The sequence below is a fragment of the Glycine soja genome, chromosome 13 (assembly GCF_004193775.1).
Source record: "Glycine soja cultivar W05 chromosome 13, ASM419377v2, whole genome shotgun sequence".
Classification (NCBI taxonomy): domain Eukaryota; kingdom Viridiplantae; phylum Streptophyta; class Magnoliopsida; order Fabales; family Fabaceae; genus Glycine; species Glycine soja.
This window is the reverse complement of record NC_041014.1, coordinates 18,794,377-18,818,139: the sequence shown is the minus strand read 5'-3', so window position 1 is coordinate 18,818,139 and position 23,763 is coordinate 18,794,377. Positions and strand designations below refer to the sequence as shown.

Below are 23,763 nucleotides of genomic sequence, written 5' to 3'. Positions count from 1 at the left end.
ACATTTCTAAATAAAATACAGATAAACAAAGACATAATTAAGCAAAACACATTATAGAAATATTTATAACATAATTCAACTTAATACAATTTATGTTACTTCACAACTTTATCATTTAAAATTCATTTTTCAATCACCAATCACATTATACATGAATCACACACTCGAGTCAAGACCTAACAATACTCACCAATTTCATAATAAATAATTCACATGCGTTATGCAACAATTATACTAAGACTCAAGCTTATATGTAATGTGGTACCATGTTAGTGAAAAACCACACTAGGGCACTTAGGAGTACATAATAAGACACACCACACAATGGGTATGCAAGTCATTCTCACTAAGTAAAATCATAAGGTGACCAGTTAGGGTCACTCTGTTTTGCGAGAATGTTCCAACCATATGACATCAACATAGACTTAAAGGAGTACTCAAACCGAGTGTATTTACACATTGCACTACAATTTAACACTCCAAGTTCCTAACTTGGAACCATACACTTTCCTTTTAACACTTCGCGCATAAACACTTTTCTCAATGTAAATACCAGTTGGGTTATTGTATAATTTACAACTCATAACACAAGTATTGTCACATCAAGTATTAACCACTCACTTATTCACAATCATATGTCATGTCCACAATTTAATATCTCACAATGTCACAATCCACCATCACATGTTTAACAATGCTATAATCTCAAAGCAACATATTATCTCATAATTCATCACATATTCAATTTATCACTTATACACAATTTCATGATCCCAATATAACAATTTATCACGCTAATCTAGTAAATCTTGTCCAAAACACAAATAAATTATACAAAAATGTTTTTCACAACATGGGGAATAAAACCCCTCAAACAATTTCACATAATCATATCAAAATGATCAAAATCATAGGTCAAAAATATCAAAACACCAAGAGCACTCAATTTTATCAACCAATTTGCATCAAGGCATCAATTAGTCTGTCAAACACAACAATCTCGTAATTATAATCATGCAGAAAGAAGTACAATACAATAAAAATTTCAAAATAAACCTTAATTTGATCCTTTAAGGATCCCTACACATGTTCATTCTAACCTCAATTGTGATAAGTTCATCTCTTATCTTTAAGCGAGCTCATGTGTGTAGTCCGACAGTAATAGCAGCGTCTCTAGCGGTTTTCTAAGATTTCTCAAGTTTATCCTTTGTTAGGGTTTCCAAGTATTAGAAACAAAGAGAAGGGATTGGAGCCTCTATTTCACTGTCTCCATGCGGGGGATATTTCTCTCAACACGGACATTATTTTGCAAATCCCAATAATGGGGATGTGTGAAAATAAGTTTTGAACCTAATGTTCAAATTTCACGATGATCCAACATTTAACTTGTTTGGGATCATAGTTTTAATCGGACAGGTTTGAGTGTATGTGGAAAAAAAAAAGTTTCGTGCGAAAGATATTTCTTTCACCACATACATTATTTCGTAAATTCCAACATTGGAGATGTGCGAAAATGAGTTTCAAACCTGGTGTTCAAATTTCACAATGATCCAATAGTTAACGAGTCTATGATCGTAATTTTACTTGGACATGTTTGAGTGTATGCGGGAAAAAGAGAGTGTTTTAGGAAAGGAAGAAAGAAAAATGAATTTAAATGTAAGAAAAAGCATAAAGACGTATCGTAAAATTAAAAATTAACCTAATATATCTCTATTTATATCTAAGGTACTCTCAGCCTATTATTTACTCTATTTTTTATTTTATAAAAAAAACTCTATTTTACTCTTTATCAAATGAATAAATAAAATATCATTTTTATTTTCTAAGGACATATATTTATTTTATTTACCTTAAAACTATTATTTTAATTAATATAATTATTCTTCCTTATTTATTTGATTACCAAATCTTATTATTTTTTAAAAAAATTATTTATTTTTAAATAATTTTTTAAAATTTATTTTAAAAAAAATAGAATGTTGCAGTTGTCTTCATTGCCTGAAGAGGAAAAAGATAAACCAAATTAGACATGAAAAGGAACACGTCTTTTCACACGAATACATTTTTTTTTTCAAAGTGGATAACACTAAGATAAAATTCCGAGTCCTAAGATAAAATTTGATAATAAAAAGAAAGAGACAAAATACATCTTGCCAATACCAACCATTTATTACTTAGTTAATTCTCTCTTGTTGCCACACAATTTCTTCAAAAAGTAGACTGCAGCAGTCATCACGCAATTTTTGTCATAGTGGATTTTCGATTAAGCAATTAATTAGTAAATAAATTATTTTAACAAGTAACCGATATCTCTGGGTATAAATACTGAGAAGGGCAAACTCGCTCTTGCATTCAATACCACACAAACATAATCATCAAGCACACACAATCTCACTACTCGAAACAGATCGAATAGAAATATATATATTTAGAGAGAGAGAGAATATTATACAGAGAGATAAGTGCAATAATGGAGTGTTGTAAGAGGGTATATGAGTGGTTATGCAATTCAAAATCATACTTGATAATATTGAGCTTGCAATTTGGCTCCGCCGGCATGTACCTTATCACCATGGATGCTCTCAATAAGGGCATGAGTCATTATGTGTTTGTCGTTTACCGCAATGTCATCGCCACTATTGCTCTTGGCCCTTTCGCATTTTTTCTTGAAAGGTTTTATCTCTTATCATCTTAATATAATACAATGAGTTTAATGATTATATATGCACAATGTAAAAAATATGTCATTTAATCTTAAATTATTATTCATATAACTTTTAGATTAATTATCATAAAAATCTATAAATTTATCTTAAATGATTCACCTAATTAAATGATAGTATAAAATTATTTTGTTTTAAAGGCATATATAACATATTTTCTCATATAATATTAACATCAATATATGCATCATGTATGCTTGCATATTGAACATGCATAGAAATGATAGAGTTGGTTTCTCATGATCATGAACGTAATATTCCAGCCACCTTTTCGTTGTTCTGATCAATGGTTGGTGTGTTGGTAATGTGTTAGTTCTATTTCTTCTGTTTATCTTTTGGTTAGTGTATAATGTTTTATATCACTATGAATTAGATTATTATTATTATTATTATTATTATTATTATTATTATTATTATTATTATTATTATTATTATTATTATTATTATTATTATTATTATTATACTATGTCTTTACAGGAGCTAAATAGTTTTATAGAACTGAGTTCAATGCATGCATTTTGAAAATGTTAAATTTCAATATCATGCATTGTTTGGAAGAGTTTTTTTTTCCTCAAGAATAGTCACTTGTTTTTTTCTAATAATTTCTTTGAGAAAATTTAAAAATGATTATCTATTCAAAATAAAGTACATTAAAAACATGCTTAAAATATAAATCCATATATTTAGCAATGATATTTCAACACTTTCTTTCTTTAACATTACTCCTACACATCAGTTTATCTTGTGGAAGAGATAGAAAACCAATTAAGTTTTTGTCTTTCACTTTTATCATAAAAATAAAGGCCAAAAATTAGTAGTGTTAAAATAAATGAACGTGAGAGAAACATTATTTTTTTTACAAAATAATTAAATTTTGGTTTTGATCTCTGTACGTAAAATAAATAATTTTCATCCTTTCAAAATTTAAAATCACTATTTTTGGATAAAAAAAAAGCATTCATTTAAGATAGACAAATATATAGCCTTCATTTTAGGGATTTGATTTTTTTTTTAGAGATGTTAAATATGCTGACCTGATACTACAAATACTGATGAATGGTCACTCAAGATGATCAGTAGACTTTTTTATTAAATTAAATACGGAAGCCATTAACGAGAGACACATGACAATATGATCCAAAAATAATGAATTTCTTTTTTTTTTATGGGAGATGAAAAGAAATATAATGATCAAAATCGAAACCCGATTATTTTATAGGATTAAAAAATATTTAAGCTTAAATATTATAATAATCATTAATTTGTTATGCTTTATTCCTTGAGACACTCTTTAATCCTTATTATTTAATAATAATAATAATAATAATAATAATAAATTAAAAGTATATATTGCTTCAATTAGGTTATTACTTGTTGCTAATTTACTAAATGTCTTTCTATTTTTTTATTATTATTATTTGCAGGAAAGTTAGGCCCAAGATGACAGTTCGGATATTTTCAGAAATTATGGCAGTGGCTTTTGTCGAGTAACGTCATTTCTTCCACTTACATGCATGTTTGAGAATAAATAAATGTTTATTCTCATTTTAAAGATATATATTTGTATTGTTATTTATAAATGTACTAAATTAATTATCTGAAATATATACATATTAAATTAATTCTTAAAAATTATTTTATCAAATTAATCACAAAAATAACATTCGTAATTTTATTTTGAAAAACATTTCGTTATTTTTTAAAAATAAAAATGATTAAATTAATCATAAATAAATTAAGAGCTAATTTAAAATATTTATTAATGAATAAATGATAAAAGCGAGAGTGATATGCTTGATTATCGAAAATATATTACAAGAAGAAATAAAATTATTTTAACGAGTGAATGATTTATATGTAAATTCTTTTGAAAAAAATATTTCTAAAATTTTTATGACTTCAATATTATTGATGTAAATTCGGTCACTGATTATTTAATTTTTAGTAGTGATAAAAGCTAGCGTGTAAATTATATGTTGTTATGTGCAGGATAATACTTGATCAATGCTTCACGTTCCTTGGTATGAAGTACACATCAGCATCATTTGCGTCTGCGGTGATGAATTCTGTACCCTCCATTACCTTTGTACTCGCAATCATTTTTCGGTACGCAAGATACTAATCAAGTTACACATATTATTCAATTAATCAATGACTAATTTAATTTGAGGCCTATACAAGATTATAACAAATAAGTTATTAATATTGGTACGGTGATACTGAATTGAGTCTCTTTAATTATATATATATCACAGAAAACAAGCTATACACGTACCCAATTAATATCCTTCATAGATTCCACTATGTCATTAGTTTAAGACTACCAAGAACATGCGGCAGTGTCGTATTGGCTCTTAAAGATATTTAATTTTACCCATGTATTTGTAGTGATAGGTCTATGTCATCGCATTCACGAATGCCATGAATTAATGCGTGTCATTTTCTTTCTTCACCAAATTAATTATTTAATTAATCTATATTGTTTTTTTCAACAAGAAAAGCAAAATAAATCTGTGTTTTTTCTTTAGTTAAATTTGAAAGATAAGGATGTTTACTGTATATATTTTCTTGTTTTTATTATAATACCAATTTTATAATATGTGATAAGAAAATATTATTTTTCTTACAAACTAGTGTATAAATAACTCACATAACACTGTTGTACCTTTCAACATATTTCATGATTAAAACATACAATTTCCATTATGTTTTTTCATCCTTCAATATTATAATGTATAAGTATTTAGGAAATAAGTAAAGATAAATGCATGATATAAAAGATAGTAATAATATTATCTTAAACTTATTTGTAAACAAATAAGTAGAAATATTTTCTTAAAAAAATAATTATACAAAAATAATATTAAATAATTAATTGTAGTTAATTAATTACATGAACTATTAAGTGTCAATTCCGTATTCTCTTTGTTTTGTTTTTTTCTTACAGATATATTGCTTCTCATTGTTAGAAGCCCTTATAAGATATGTCTGGAAATAGATAAAAACGTATCCATGTTGTTAGGCCTTTTATGTCGAATTTTAGGTATCTATGTTTTAATTAATATTTTCCACGTCTCTATGCAATACTCCTATGGATCGAGTTGTAGCGTGGATAATTTACAACTTACCAACTTTTGGCTCAAATTTATTTTTTATTAATTTAAAGAAATGGATAAAAAGGATCAAAATACCAAATAGTCATAGATTGAGGGGAAAAAAACACTGTACATTAATAATGTCAATCAATCACAAACCATAATATATAATAAATTTATTAATTTATACATTAATTATATTAAAAATCAAACTAACAATAATATATAATGGAATAACAATTTTACTGTATAAAACTATTTTATGACTATAAAACTTTAGTTGAAATCCCAATAATTAATCAAACGGTAATACTCTAATACTATGGCATTGATTGATTAATTATATTTGAGCATGCAGATTGGAGAGCATGAACTTGAAGGAGCTAGGATGTTTAGCCAAAGTGATTGGCACTGCAGTTAGTCTTGGAGGTGCTTTTCTAATGGCTCTGTACAAAGGTCCTGTTGTTAACATTGCAGACTCTTCTGCCAGCCACGTGGGACGGCCTGATAATGTGAACGACCCTTCTGGCAGTCACTGGCTTATTGGTGCTTGTTTTCTCCTCATAGGTTGTGCTGGCTTCTCTGCTTTCTACATATTGCAAGTAAGTTTATCCACTTGCACAATATTAACATGCCACTCTCTAGCTGTGAAATGTTGTTTTATAACTCAGATTTAAGGTTTGATTCTTAATTTTAACATGTAGTACTAGTGATACTATTTTATTCAACAATGTGCTAACCCAATTGGAGTAAATTAGTTGAATACCAAATAATCAAATAAAGTCCCATATACATGTTACACAGAAAGAAAAAAAAATCTTGATTGTTGTACAAAATGAGCAATTAGAACCACTAATTATGTGGATCAAACAACACTGTATTATTTGAGCTTATTCGATGATTTTCGAGTTTGAATTTTATGTATATAGTTATATTAAGTATCTGGAAGAAGAATATGTTACTCATCATAATCTACTTAAGGAGGAGTAAGAATGTAAGAAAAATCATTTGTTGAAAATTAACAATTAAAATTGTAACAAAACAATCAAATTTACATGTATGATAAATTATGCTAATTAAAGATTATAAGCTTAGTTATTGTATACCACTACATTGTAAGGGAAACTTATGCATGATTTGATTATTTTGCAGGCTATAACATTGAGAAAGTACCCAGCAGAGATGTCCCTAGCCACCTGGGTTTGCTTTGTAGGTGCACTTCAAAGCAGCGCAGTTAGTTTTTTCATGGAACGCAATAGCCCTCATGTCTGGTCTCTAGCATGGGATTCTAGGCTTGTAGCTTATGCATACTCGGTCAGTACCCATTCTTTGGGCTTAAAGGCCCAACCCAAGTTACATTTTTAGCCCTTAGTCCTTCATTATGTTTTGATAATTTGTGATTGTGATGATGCAGGGAATAGTAACATCAGCAATCCAATTTTACGTGCAAGGCATGGTTATTAAAACCACGGGGCCAGTGTTTGTGACTGCATTTAATCCCCTGCGTATGATCATAGTCACGGCCTTGGCCTGCATTGTTCTCTCAGAGAAACTCCATCTTGGAAGGTACTACCAAGTGAAGCAACATTTCAATTGACATGGCTTCCCATATTTTTATTCAAAATGAAAGATGTTTTATTCATATTACATCAGCAACCATTATGAAGACATCATAATTTATATTCCACATCATCATTTAATAGTAACAAAGATTATTTTTAAAATAATTATAGAGATTAAAATTGATTAAAAAAATATATAAAAGACTAATAAAATAATTTTGCACTATCAATTATCAAAAATTACTATATATATATATGATAAATTTGTTAATTTTTATAACAATTATTATAAAAGTCATAATCAAGATGCTTTCTGATTGATTATCAATGTAAATTTTTTACATGTATAGTCATTAATTTCAATAATATATGAATTGACTCTAAAAAAGATATATTGTCAACAATAACAAATTTTCATACATGATAGTTTTTTTTTTGTCTTTTAAAATATCTAATATAAAAATCCTTCTTAACATGATTTTTGATTGGTATACCGAGTAAAATTCCATAATTCTTCCGTGCAGAGATTTTAAACTCAAAAAATCATTTTACTCTTTCTTTTCTTAGTTCCTTTTTTTTCCTGAATTAATTTAATTTTCTTAATCAATGTGACCTTAATTGTTTTCCACCCATCTGATGAATTGTTATGGTGTGTATTATACCAGCATTATTGGAGGAGTAGTGGTGGTAATTGGTCTCTATCTAGTAGTGTGGGGCAAAGCTAAAGAACAGAAACATCTCATGCCACCATCCCCTGAAAAGGTCACCCTGCAACGCCATCAACAGCTACCAGTTACTGTACCCATAAGTGATGATGCAAATGATAATAACAAACCTCAATTGGTCATAATTGAAGATAGAAACATTGGGCCAGAACATTGAATGCAGAGAGCCAGCAACAGTGAGCTACCACCACGGTCAATTTATGTGGGCCTTAATGGGATCACAAAGTAGTAATAGTAGTAGTGATAGAGTCACAGTAGTCCATGATCAATGTATTGTGATCTTAACTTTACTTTGTTTATGAAACAAGTTTGGAAATTTGGGTAGTTTTATATGCGAATTCTGAGCTTCACCTCCGCGTTTTACGATATATATGGATTATGTACTTTTCAATTTTATATTGCATTCCAGTAGGATTTATCATCTTGCAAGTTTTAGCAGCTCTTGTTTTGAGCCTTATCCTGTCCAAAACAGGTTTCATTGAGATGTAATTATTTATTATTATTTTTTTGAACCTTAAGCTATCTTTAGCGAATTTGAGATTAATCTCTCCAAATACTAATTAAAATATATTAGAGATTGACATTTCTCAACGGTTATTTTCAATGTATAAAGATTTAGAAATCAAACTCTTAACTACATTTTTTTTTTAGATAACTACATAAATAAGAGCTATAGTTATTTATCGATTATACCATACCATATTGATTGCAATATTATACATTAAGAACATGGTTGTAGTTGCATCCAACTCACTTTGATCACCTTATATTGGGAGTAAGGATAATAGTAGTGTTTTGAATATGAGGTAAGAATAAAATTTGATAGAATGATGATTGCATCGATTTGATTTCATCTTTGATACATCAAAAACTAAATTTGAGACAAATAATTAAAGTAATATATAAATTTTATTCAATAATTAAATTAATAATAGTAACATTTTAAATAATGTTATTAGTAATATAAGAATTGGTATAACGTACAATAGTGTAAGTTAATTCCTCCCTTCTCTCTACATACATATATGTGTGTGTAAATGGCCTTTCTAATTTTTATTTTCTTTCTCATCTTGTGCCCTTTGAAATTTTAACCAAATTGAAGTCCTTGCAACATTAAGATTATTTAGAAAATTAGGACTCATTCTTCAAGTGCATACGAAAATAATTCATATATTGATCTATACCAAATAAAAAGCTATTAAAAGATATCATAGAATTTCCTAATTTGTTTCAAATAGGAATTAAAATAGTAATTTCTATTTTATTAAAAAATAAAATAATATATTTAGACTATTTACATGATTTGAACATTTTAAGCATAACGTTAAGGAAGTACCCATCACTGCCATGAGAGATGTCCCTTGTCACTTAGATTTGCTATGTCTTTGTGGGTACACTTCAAAGCACTGTCATAGGTGTTTTCATTGAGCGCAGTTGTCCTCATTCGTAGTCTCCAGGCCGAGATTCAAGGCTTTCTGCTTGTGCTTACTCAGTGAGCACCCACTTTTTGGGTTGCAACATGTACTCATTGGCCCAACCCAAGTTTCTTTCATTAGCAGTAGCACACTAGCACCCATAACATAGTTTGTTCATTCATTCCTTCATTATTATTATGAAAAACTTTTACTTTGTCAATCTACTCCTACTATTCTAAATTAGAATATACAATTTGTAAAGTAAAACTTCCACATTTCTTGTTCTCTTAATTAAAAAAGTAATATTTTCTTTCTTTTCTTTTTTTAATTTGCATTTTACATGTTATCCTCATATACAATCATCTGAAACTATTTTTTTTTTTTTATCTTTATTTGTATATTTTATCTTCTTAGTCGTCTATCTCTTTCAGTATAGTCTCTTTTATTTTCATCTCCACATTTAACATTTTAATAGATTTCTTTAAAGAAAATGCCAATAATTAAAAAAATAACTTTATATCATAATTTAAAATATTTATTATAAATCTAAAATATAATTTATATATTTAAATATTTATTATTATAAATTTTAATTATAAAATAATTTATATATTAAAAATATTTATTTATTACGATTTATAATTATATAAAAAAATACTAGTTGTGATAAATTATTGTACAATAATGTTTGTTACTAGACTAACTGTTTTTTAATACCGGCCACCGCGAATGGTTCCACACTTAGAAGGTAAATAGGTAATAGTAAGTGAAGGATAACAATCAGTTCATTTCTCTTCGTTTTTTTAATTTTTATTTTCTTTTTTTGAGTGTGTAATGCAGGCATTTTTCAATTGGAAAATGAATATTAATCTCTATCAAGACATAAATTACTAAAAATACATTTACACGGGTGAAAGCAGGATGAAAGTGATAAAATTGACATGGGATGTACTGCACAGTATTTTAACCCCAAAAAAGATGCGAAACTTAGCTGAAATGAATAGTGATCAGTGTGAGAGAAATGTTAAAAAAAGTTTGCCAATATTAACCCTCACCTCTCCCAAACACAATATTAGTGTTTCTCAGTAAAATATTATTTTTACTAACAATTACAAGTCCTTTTTATCATCAATATAATATATGCCAACTATGTAGAGCTTAAGGTGCTACACATTTCTTTTGTGTTTCATTTTCTAAATTTAAGTTTTCATACTTTTTCTTTTGTGATTCATTTTCTAGATATAACTTTTCCTTAAGAATGTTATCCTCATTTTACACCTTTTTGTTGATTTCTTAACGAGATGTGTATATCTGCATTATTGGAGGAGTGTAGTGGGCCTTCATGCATCTAGCTGTGGTTAAATGAATATGAAGAACACAAAAGCCTTACGCCATCATCCCCTGAAAAGGGATCATCGCCAAGCCATTCAGAAGCTCCCTCGTTACTATGCCCAGAGATAATAGCACAAAGCTCAATCAGAGCCATAAATTTGCATATGGAATCAGTGTCGGTGATGAGTATCACTAACAAAATAAAATGAACCTAATAGTTTGTTTTTTAATTTTCTTAAGAATGTGAATATTCATAAGAATATTTTTCTTTCTAACACTGTTTATTTATTAATCAGATTTAAATTTAAATCACTTGATTAAATGACATAAATCAATAACACTTATAACAATAGTTATTCATACAGAGTCTTTTCTTTTTGTTTCTAAATAAGTGAAGAAATGACCTTGTGAAACATGAATGATCCAAGATATAAATTAGAAAATGCAAGAATGTCCTGGAAGCTCGGAATCCGCGAATAAGGGACACTCATGAATCCGCACAAAATTATTCAAATATAGCATGATTATGTGCAAATCATAATGAATTGACCTTAGGACAGTGAGTCAGCGTCAATTTGTATGGCAATGGACCCCATCTTCAATCAAACAAAACTCAAGTCCAACCAAGAGAGTTTATTGAAGTAGGAATTACGGTGTGTTTGATCTAAGATGGGAGGAGAAAAATAGGAAAAAATATATTTTTTTTTTATATAGGACTCATATTTTTTAAGCTCTATTGTAAATTTTTAAAAAATATATTTTATTTTCATTTTATATATTTTTATTTTCTAAAGTCTAAACCAAATACACCTGTGGCAATTTATGTGGTAAGAGATGCTTACAATATTTAATAATTGATAATACGTTGAATATAATTGTGTCTGAAAACATTATTGTATACTCGGTATAATGTTCATTTAAAGTTGCAATATAGTATTATTTTTTCATATAAAGTTTTTAAAATTTAGGAATGGGAAATCTTAGCAACAAATACTCAAATAGTATTGGCCTAATCTAGAAGCAAGTTATAATTAGAGTCAAAATCAATGCACAATATATTCAAAACCAGAAGGTTGGTGATCAACCGCATGATTCATGATCTTTATTTAGTTTTCTATGTTGCAGAGTTTTTTATTGCACATATCTTCCGACCTCATTTCTTTATCATGGGATATTTTTACAACCCAACAGATATAGATGAATTGGTAACACACTAAAATTATGTTGAATAATATTAGCTGAAAAATTAATTAAAAAACTAAAAAATTAGTTAAAAGTTAAAAATTAGAAACTTGATAATTGAAAAAAATTAAGTATTCAATAAAATTAGCAATTGAAGTAATTAAAATGTAAAAATAACATAAAAATAATAAAATAATCATTTATTTAAAAAGAATAATTAAGAAATTGATAAATATATTAATGATTAAAAGAGAAGAAAATATAAAAAAAAATTAAAAACTAGAAGTTAGAAGTTAGTATTTTAAAAAATACTACTTCAAAACCGTTCAAAATTATTTATCAAAAAGTAAAGTAATTTTTTGAACAAGTAAAAAAAAAGTTAAAAATTAACTTAAATATTTTGAAATATTTTATCAATAGACTAAATTTTTTAAGAAGAACCTGACCTCTATTTTCATAAAATATATTTTAGGAAAATGTGACAAATTTTAAATAACAAGTTTCCAAATTAGGTTAAAACATCAAACTTTTATATATATATATATATATATATATATATATATATATATATATATATATATATATATATATATATATATATATCCATTTTATTTTCTTATCTCATTAAGAAAAAAAACCATTTTAGATTCAAATCTTAAAGAATAATTCATAAATTAACAGTTAACGGTTGCAAATTGTCTCGATATTTTTTTTTTAATTTTTCAATAGAAAAAAGGGGTATTCTCATATACTTTATGATAAGGCGGGGGCTGCAATCCTTTTTTCCCAATTTAAATCCGGGTATCGCCTAAATAATAAGACATTTGAAATGAAATATTGTATTACGTTTTTTATAGAAATTTTTTTTTCAATAGAAGTAAGCTAGGAAAAAGGAGTGTTGAGACTTGCGTTTGATTATATATATATATATATATATTAGCATCAGTCCTAATGTTCACCAATAGATATAGTTTATTCTAATATGTATGTTGAATATTCTACCATTAATGTTTATTTAAATGAAAGGCACATAATTACGACTCCACCGTCAACTCTAAATAAACGACAAATTGTTGTATACTGCGTCGATTTTCATATCCCAACTAACATCACTACATATTTGTAGAAGAAGAGCAACGTCATTTTCAAGTAACTTTTTCATAACAACTCTTACAATTTAAAAGAAAAACAAGAAGAAAAGCAAGAAAAATGTAAAACAAGATAAATGACACTATAAAAAGAGAGAAAAAATAAATTAAAGAATACGTTGTGAAAATTTACTATACATTTAACATTTCTCTTTTTCTTAAAAAAAATATTAGTATGACTCATCAGCATCTTTATAATCAGTGATATGTATCGGTAAAGATGAAAAAAGGACTAAGGACTAATATATTAAAGAAAAACACACAAAATAACCAAAACCAGAGTGGAGAGAGACAGAATCAAGTCATGCTTTCATTCCTTTTGGTACATTAAATAATGTTCTCTTTTTCATTAATTATATGCATTTAGAGATGATTAATATAACTGAAGTACTAGTAAAGATGATTTCTCTTGAGCAAAGATATCCATTACATTTAGGTTTTGTAAAGCCTATGGCTATATTGTTCCTCTTTTCCTTTCTAATTCATATTTATTGAGTATTGTAAATTTTTATAAGGATTAATATGAGAGTGGTGGTTTTGGAGCCGAAGCTGGTGCCCACTTCATGTCCACGGTGGCGGTGGAGGCGAAGTTAAGACTCTGGAGGTCGTCGGTTAGATCGTCGAGCCATGGGTTCATTGCACTAGAAATGGAAAGGAGTGAGTGAGTTGTGGGGGTGTATGTGTTTTTAGTTGTTGGTTTTTCTTAAAATAAAATAAAAATAGTGAGGATTAAAATTTTTAATTAATTATTTTAAAATTTAAATACTAATGAAATAATCATATTTTAAACAGAAAATGAAAAAAGTATTAAAATGAATTTTTTTGAAATACAAAAGATTGAAGTTAAACGTTTTAAATTTAATGTATCCAAATAAAATAAATGTGAAATTTAATAATCTAAAGCTAACATTAAGTCTAAAAAAAAAGTCTAGTCCCATGTTTGTAAACCAAAGGTACATAGATGAATTTTCTACATTTATTTTGAGTCACATGAAACTCATTTACTAACATATAGTGTATAAAAACAAAAAAAATGTGTTATTAATTAATATTTATTAAATATTATTTTCTTATAAATAAAATAATTATTTGACACCCATTCATAATGATAGAATATTCAATAGAATCTTTTCAAGTCTACACAAATCAAACTCTTTACTTAATTATATTTTTAATTCTTAAATTCTGAGATGAATCTAGTATAAGTTCCTCAATTTATTTATTTTTAAATAGTTCCTTAAATTTGAAAAAATACAATTTTAATTACTCAAATTTAATTCTTAAAAACTAAAACCAGTTTTGAAAAAATTATTTTAGTCCATTAAATTTAGTGTTTATTAACTAAAAACATACTTTTGTTTCAATTTGAGAACGTAAAATATTTCTTTTTTAAATTTGGGAAACCAAATTCACCTCAAATTTCAAGTAACTCAATATATAGTTAAGCTTTATAGAAAATTTGATAATCAAAAGGCAGTATTTGTAAGAGGAGAATTAGTCTGTAGAGATTAGAGAGAGAGTAAACATGATGTCTGTCTATTTAAATTATTCTTCAATAGGCTATTGTGGTATTTTTTTCATACGTGATGGGGTGTATAAAATGCCTCTTGAGCAAATCAAGTGAAAATCGTTGTGCTAGCTCTAACAAACTCTGGGGTTTTATTTGGTACTACGCTGATTTATCCCGGTCGACTAAGCTCCCATAAAAATGTAATGCTATATCTTTGAAATTCAGCATGACCCCAAAGAATGTTGTTGTTACCATCTGCCATAAATTTGTTTTGCTCCACCATTTTAGCCTTCAAATGCAGCTCGTCTAGCCATACCCCCTCACTAAAAGACCCCTAGTTTAGCATCTTTCAATCAACCAAAAATACCAGCAGTGAGGCTAACCATTTATTTAACAAAGTCGTAACCAAATTTTTTTTGTCAAACTCCTTTAGCTAAGACCACACATTGAACAAAATATCGTGCAAAATGTTGTCTTTATTAAAATCTGTCCCATTAAACACACTCTGGTTCCTGTGTTTCCAAAGGACCCAGACTTTAGCGCACCATAAATGAATCAGCTAGTCTTTTTAGTGGCTGGCGACTCACTGCTGAGATGATGCTTCAAGAAATGCATATAAATTCTTCCAAATATCCACCACTTTTTTGGCAGCAAAACAAGACATGCCCCCATAGTCTTGTCTTCCTTCTTACAAAAGATGCACTTATAGAGTTAGGTAAGCAAATATTCCTCTTTAATAAGGTATCCTTTGTTGGCAATTTGTTACTCATAACTCTCAACAAAAAGGTATTAATTCTCGGTGGAACTTGTATTTTCCATGTTATAAAAACTTTCCATATGCTGGCTTCCCATCAAATTTTCACACACTGTAGTGTATGCCGATTTAACTGTGTACAGTTCAGACTTCCCTCCCTCCAAAACCACTCATCACTCACATCCTTTTTAATATTAACATTTTGTAGCAATCCTAGCAAATTTACCATAATTTCCTCCCACTCAAACCGATCACGGCGCCATAGCAAATTTCACCTATCCAAGCCCCCATACTTCCAACAGTCTCTTCTTTTTTGTGTAGAATATAATAAAAGCCTAGGATATGTATGTATTTGCAAGAGGCTCTTGACCAAAAATTTTGATTTTTTTGCCACCACCAATTTTCCACTCCACCTAGCTATTAAACCAATTTATTTTGGTTCTTGCCTCCACATATACCTTGTGTAAATCTCTCCACCAAAGAGATGAATTTTTATAAGCCCATTGGGCTAAGCTTATGCATAAGAGACTTCCATATCTTTCTAGTCACTTCAAAAATTTATATCCTAAGTTAATATATAAATACTTGAGAGAAAATTATTCTAAACAATGTGGGACTTTATCTTTTGAAATATTTTTCAAGAATACGATAAATTCTTCCAAAAACATTGTCTCATCTGCATATTGGAGAAGATTTATTAGCACTTCATCTTTCCCACCTTGAACTTATGAAATAGACCTTTGTCAATTGTTTCTCTAATCATACCACATATTTTTGCCACAATATTAAAAAGAAAGGAGACTAATGGATCCCCTTTCCCTCAAGCCTTTAGTCACCAACTCACATAAACTTACTTGGGTTCTCATTTACTACCACCTAGGCTTGGCAAACAGACTTGTACCTATGGGTACCGTCCTGCCCCCACTACCGTCTCGAGTTTGAGGGAGAATCCCTGCATTGATAGAGATGGATACAGATACGAATAATGTCCGATTCTTAAAAGTGGATACAGGAATGAGTATGTATATATCTACCTCGTCCTCGTACCTGTCTGCGTATCCAATATGTTTAATAGATAAATTATCCCTATTTTATGTAACATATATTACTTAATTAGTCTTTTGTTATTGGTTGTCTTTGTAATTCGAATGCATACTCATATCACTCTAGGATTTTTATGACAATAATTACTAAGCCATGGTTGATTCTTACATTCATTTGGTGATAGTACTAGAAGTTTGGGATCAAATATGCATATGGTGGAGTGATAAATCTTTTTTTTTCTTGAATATATATGGTGATACTATTTTATAGAAAATCAAATGTTGTTGTTTTATTTTAAAAAAATTAATTTTTTATTTTGATTTTTAAAAACTATAGGACATGTATGAGTAGGAGACAAATATATCCGATATCTACCAGAAATTAGGATGAAGAACCAAACATTATACCCGCCAGAGATAAGAATGGTGATAAATTTTGTTAGGCGGGACGGAGAATCACATAATTATCTCCGTACCTTCAAGTTGTCATATTTACTAGCACCGACACCTCATTACACACGAAATAAACCTTGATCCATTTTATCCATATTTCACCCACATGAATCCTACTACAAGAATCATACATAATTAAATAAGTCAAAGAGACGTCATAAAATTTCTTAAAAAATCTCAATATTTTGTATCTAAATCTTAATTTTATTTAATTTAGATTTTTTATTCCATCCACTTTTGTAACAAATTACTCCTGATACTTAATATGCTTCTTACGTAGGAGAACTCAAATCTATAATAAACAAAATACGCCCCACAATAGGTCACTAAAGCAAACAAGATATGTTGGAAACTTCAAAGGGATTATAATATGTCTCTCAGGATTATTTATGTATGTAGGAACATAAAGCAAGAGAGAAGCTAGACGTATACGTAGAGTCTTTAACAAGAAAAAGAATAATACTGAAAGAACATACATGACGTGGTCCACGATTTTGTATAATTTTGAGAAAATATGAGCAGATGAGCTCATAAATATAAACAGGAAAATCAATTATTTTTATATGATGCGTCAGAGTACATATACACCAGTTGATATGTTTTAAATTTCTGTACGTTCTTCACTCGTACTGGCCGTTTAGCTCCTTCCAGGATAAATAAAAAAATCACTCACTCACATTTAATTATCGAAAATAGATTATTTTGGCGTGAGAGTTTTATGTTTATTGTAATTTTATTGGACTTTTCTTTAGTTAATTGGATAATTAAACACCAGTACGTAATTTGGGATAAAATTAAAATATTAATATTATACAAATACTTGTTTCTGTTTTTATTGTTTTACCACTTCGTGATGGTTTTCTTTTTCTTCTTTTGTTAATTATTTTAATCAGTGTACAAAACTTAATTATATATATAGAATCACAATTTGATTTATTATTTATGATTTTAATTTTATATAGAAAAGTAATTTTTTTTCCTAACCGAAGGTATATGAGATTTCTTATTTATCATTTAATTAGTCATCTTTCATTGATTGATGCATTTTAGAATAAAATGGTACCTCAAGTTGTGATTACATATTTAAGTCAAAGATCATACCTCAAATCTTAATTAAAAGACCTGAATATCAAACCATTTGTGTCAATAATTTTTTGTTCAAAAGTCAATCTTTAATTATGCTTAACATAACTAAAGTTTCACATGAGAAAACCATGTAATAAAAAAAAAATGCAATATACCAAGGGCTCTTAGGGTTAAAGATAAGATAGACAGCTTGATATAGTGGCTCTAGGAATTTACCAAGGGCTCTTAGGACTTAACCTATATCCGAACAAGTCAAACTAGACATTTCTAAGGAAAAGATTATTTAAATCACATGTTTTTTTTTTTTTGTTACTAAAAATTATTAAGATAACTTTTTTTGAATCAGATAAGATCATTTCAGATGATAAAATTTTTCTCCAATTATTTAATGCAAGTACATACTCAAAATTTGAACATGAGACCACTAATTAAATTAGAACAACCACACACTAATTGATATATATTATTGGTGGTAGAAAATAAACTAAATTAAGGTTTTTATAAAGCCTATTTACTTAATTAAAAATGTTAAGACTTTAGGCCATTCAAAAATTATTTAGGTATTACAGTTTGGGCTACTTATATAAATATAAATTTATTTTTTTAGTATTATTATTTTTCTTACAATATATTAAAAACATATATGTATTTACCTTTTTAAATGTTAAACATGATGACATACATAAAAAGTCAAAATTTATAAATTTATTAAAGGATAAATTGATGTATTATTTCAAAATAAACTCTTAAATAAATTATTATAAAGACCGTATTAGACCTTAAAAATAAACTTAAAATATAAATACTAGATTTGACTCTTAAAAAGTATAATATTGTTATTTTCACTTGCATGAGTAGTAGTGATTTTATTTTATTTTTATAATTTATAATTTTTTACTTAAAGAGATTTTCCAATAACCTATTTATCAATTATCTATATAAGGATATTTCATATAGTTATGTAAAAACTTTAATATAAAATAAGTTTTTAAAAAACTAACATGTCAAAGTTAAACTTTTAAAATAGTCAGACCCAGATTATGAAAAAGATGGATTTTACGGTGGGAAAGTGAAACATGTTTTTTACTGTATGTGGGAAACAAATTAAATTAGGACCATTAGATTTAATTTAATGTCTGATTGTTTTTTTGTTTTCTTTTTCTCTTCCTCTCACCATCTTACCCTGCTTCTCCTTTACAACGCCTATTCTCCCTCCATACGATTTCATCATCTACTTGTGAAAGAACCCACCTTCTGCTCTCGTAGTGTCTCCATTGTCTCCCACTATCGTGAGATAATCCTTTGTGGCACCATCGTCTTTCCTTCTTCTTAAAGAACCCCACCCTTTCCATGATTTTTAGACTAATTTGTTAATGAGTTTGGAAAAATAATAGTTGAATTGATTTTCAGACTGATTTGTTGATGGGTTTAAAAAAAAAAATTAACTTGAATTGATTTTGGAACAATATTAGTGGTATTGTTAGGGAAGGTATCGATGGCGAAGAAGAGAGAATTGGAGAGTGGTGGTGGTGGTTGTCGTCGTGGAAGCGGGTGGATGATGAGGGAGGTGTGGGGGTGAGACGTGTGATGTGGGTTGCGTGTTGGTGAATGACGATGGGGGCATAACAAGGACAAAGTGGATAAGAGAAGGAAAAAAAATACAAGAAAAACTCTTGGTCATTCATTTTTTTTATGACTATAACGGTTATAATTTGTTTCCCACGATGAAAAACATGTTTCACTTTTTACCATAGAACCTGTTAAAAAAAAAGTCTTTTAAATAAGTTAGCCAAACTTAGACATTAATATTTTAAATAGATTAGGTCAATTTAAACAAAGTATATTATTGTTATTAGGTAAACATTACATGTAAAATGTGCAAAGCACAAAACCATCATTCACTTATAATGGCTGGACATTATCAAGGAGACGTACGAGTGAAACATATATATCAATCTGAAGGAATATAAGAATGATGCCAATTTCTCTGGTCCCTTGATTTTGTATACATTCATACAAGATTTATCCCTACTATTCTCTCGACACCGATTTGATTTGAGGCAGATTGAAACATGCCAGCATTCTATTCCTTTTATTGGGTGGAAGAATATGAATAAATCCCTGGGAATAAGTAATAAGATATGTAAAAAAGTGTGACGCATATCATTTAGTTGAAGCTAATTATATACTACTATTCATATGAGAGGGTGTGTGTCGATTTTGATGTTCAAGTTGACTGCCACAAATCTCTAACCACTTGGTAGAGAGCAAATTAAGGTCTCTCCACCGTGTATCCAAATTGGATACACGTGTTTCGGTGTTTGGATAATCCAATATTGAGGAATCGTGTCTGTTGCTTACAATCTGTATTAATTTTTGCAAAATAATTTGTTTTGGGAGATAATTGCATAATTCAATCTGAGTCACATATGTACATCTGATCATAAGATATATGTATAGTAATGTTACTATTTACCAATAGAGAGAATGTGGTATTTTTTTCTTGCTTTATGCCTACCCCCACCTATTAGTATTTGTCATAGTGCTGCCCAATATTATATATGGTGGATTCCACCAACCTAAACCTAATTGCTTGTTGGAATCCAAACACGAACCCACCAACTTTAATTCCTTGGCGCGCCTGTACGCATTTTTATGCTCCATCCGTAATTATTACTTAAATAAGCATACTTAACACTTTTTCAGCTTGTAATCTATATCCACGTGAAACAAACAGTTGCGGAAAATCCAGTATATTTTTTTTGACGGAACTATTATCATTATATATATATATATATATATATATATATATATATATATATATATATATATATATATATATATATATATATTAATCTGGTATAGTTACCATTATTATAATTATTAATTATAACTTACATGATCCACTAGATCTTCACAAAATGAAAACCCCCCATGTCAATAATCAACTAATTAACTTTTTGAAAATACTATTTAATTTTAGATGTTTTGTGTTTCACTGTTTCGAATGCAAGAATATATTGATTGGCATTTAATATATCAAATACATAATTATATTAGATTGAATACAAAGGTATGATCGACATCCTCAAGTTGTGTTCTTTGTATATATATAATATATAGATATTATTCGTGTCGTAAGGTTTTAATTATAAAGATAATCTTTAATAAAAAAAAATATGTAAATGGAATAAATTCAGCCACAGTATAATTACAACAAAAAGAAAACACTAGTTGCTGAACCTAGCTCATATATATAAGAGATAGAGAGACAGAGAGAGAAAGGCATTCTATATATTGAACTTATTATCGTAGGTGTATCTTATTTTTGTCGATTGAGAGAAAAAAAAAAAGAGACTTCTTTATGACCGGTTTGATCTTCTTTTTTTTTTTCTGAGCTATATTGTGGTACATAGGTTGATAAATACGTATGTACCTAAGACATAAAAAAATCATGAAGAGTTAGGGTAAAGTTTTTGAATTAATATAACATGATCGATAAGAACATAATAGGTTACTATATAGGTTTCGCTGTGTGAAAAAGACAACGTAACAAAACCCCACGTCGTCACATGATCATACAAACATAATAAGAAAATTTAGATGTATTTAGAAACTTGTTCTCCATCCTCTCAAACCATACAGATCGATCAGATCTGGCTAAGTTTCCCAGTAACTATTTCCAGAAAATTTTTGAACACAATCAATTGATTGAGAATGGAACCAAATTGTTGTTTGTAATATCCGTTATCCGCTTTCCTTTAGATGCATATAATGAACAACAAGTTAGCAATTTATTTCCGTTAATTAATGGCAAGATGCCGCACGCGTTTAGATTTTTGAGAGGTTACTCAACATAATTTTAAAGGAAAATTAAAGTGACAAAGACGAAATGATAGGAAGGGAAAGCTATACCTATGTAAATTCAATTCTTTTTATATTAATAGAACATTTTCCTTGGAAGAGGATTGGTAGGGAAGAAATTTTTTGTTAAAAAGAAATTTAAACAAATTTTGTCACTATATAATATAGGATTGTTGTTTTTGTCCTCTTTTTTATTATTATATTTTTTATTTTTTTTAGTCTTTAATTTTACTCTACCAATCCTAATAAAATTGTAACTTTTTAATATAGAGTTTTATACTAAAACGTTTTCATATTAATCAATGTTATTTAAGAAATATATACTAGACTTGTGTTTTAATGTTTGTTGTGATAAAAAAAAATAAAAAAATATAGGAAGTAAAATAAAAAAATTAAGAGATTAAAATGACAAAAATCTTAATTATATTATAGGGACTGGAAATTTATTTAAGAAAAAATAAAGAAGAAAAATTTGTTCAAAAGGTAATTTTGCATAAAACATTACTGCAACGTACGGGTTAGCAAATAACTTCAATACAAAATATAACAGTTAAAGATATATGCCTAAATATCTGCATGCAGTTTGAAAATGAATATTTTAGTTTTTAGAAATTAATTTGTTAATCGTATTTCATTTTTTTTAGATGTTGTTCAAATGAAGATAGACATATTAATATTATATCACTTATTATCAAATTGTTTTTAAGAGTAATTAGGGTATTGTTAGTTTTTAATTTTCTGTTACACTTAAGATCTATATAGAGAGCCTATAAACTAGAAGTATAAAAATTAAATAATTCTCTAAATAATACATTTCCTCGTCTTTTAGAATTATTTTCTGAAAAAAAAACCCTCAAATGAATTATGTTATTTGTGGTCAGAAAACATTCATGATATTTTGGACACATAAATAAACAATAATTGGTCACGAAGCTTTCATATCAACTTGTTTTATTGTATTTCTTTCAGGGTATCTAGCATTTTTGCTTTGACATAATCCCAAAAAGGTCAATTGAGAGAGAAAGAAAAAAGAAGACACAAGTTGAGGTGAAGAGGTATTCCATACGCAAATGGCATTATACCTTGGGACATGATGAGTGGATAATTTTTTCCTTTGGTGGGAGCCATATTACATAATCATCAACTGTAATATGTTGTTGTAATTGAAATCCAAGAAGGCCAGCAATTAGTTAGATCTCATCCTCTCAATTAATATATATGCGTTCTTTGATTCATTATTATTTAAAATAATAATAATTGAGTATGACCCATCTGACGTTGAAACATGTATCAGACCCATCCACTATCATTTTTACGGTATCTCCTGAATGACTCTCCACGTCACTCGCACTAACTTTTCAACGATACATAACAAATATGGATTTTTCCTATTAGCTTCATAGTTGGTCATGACTCGTTATATCAACCTTCTCATAGGAACACAATAATTGTGAAATAATGTCTAAACTCTTAGAACACAGAATCGCCGTATTAAATTAGATGCTGAAATATCCAACCGATAGTATTGGTGATTGTGAGAGAGATGTATATATGTTCAATTCAAATAAGATATGGCACATTAATGATTAAGGATTATGACATGTACATCAGTACATATATGTATGGATAGAGATGAGTAACTTATTTTTAAAACTTTGGGTGAAATGCATATAATAGTATTAATGTTATCTCCACCTGGTAATCATATAGGTGAAAGCCCTAACGTGGTGATTTTTCACTCTTACATGTTTCTAAATGTTGTGCACATATATAGCATCCATTCTTACGTAGCACCTCGTAGGAACATAAATCATTGATTTGCATACGTCATGACTAAGCACTCCTTTTCCATTTGGTTGCTTTGGAAATCA

The 23,763-nt window shown here is 28.3% G+C and overlaps 1 protein-coding gene across 1 annotated transcript; it reads left to right on the top strand.

Moving 5' to 3' along the window:
* Nucleotides 1–2,348: 2,348 nt before the first annotated feature.
* LOC114381435 (WAT1-related protein At4g08290-like) lies at nt 2,349–8,617 on the top strand. Its single transcript, XM_028340685.1, has 7 exons — nt 2,349–2,673; nt 4,148–4,210; nt 4,713–4,829; nt 6,177–6,420; nt 6,971–7,132; nt 7,233–7,384; nt 8,046–8,617. Exons 1-7 carry the CDS (start codon nt 2,471–2,473, stop codon nt 8,260–8,262), a joined length of 1,158 nt encoding a protein of 385 aa, XP_028196486.1. The 5' UTR covers nt 2,349–2,470; the 3' UTR covers nt 8,263–8,617.
* The last annotated feature ends 15,146 nt before the right edge of the window (nt 8,618–23,763 follow it).

Excerpts from the sequence above, each read along its gene's own strand:
- LOC114381435 (XM_028340685.1), top strand. The coding sequence starts at position 2,471 with ATGGAGTGTTGTAAGAGGGTATATGAGTGGTTATGCAATTCAAAATCA. Across the intron at positions 2,674-4,147 it reads TTCGCATTTTTTCTTGAAAG|GAAAGTTAGGCCCAAGATGA; the intron begins GTTTTATCTCTT and ends TATTATTTGCAG. Across the intron at positions 7,385-8,045 it reads GAGAAACTCCATCTTGGAAG|CATTATTGGAGGAGTAGTGG; the intron begins GTACTACCAAGT and ends GTATTATACCAG.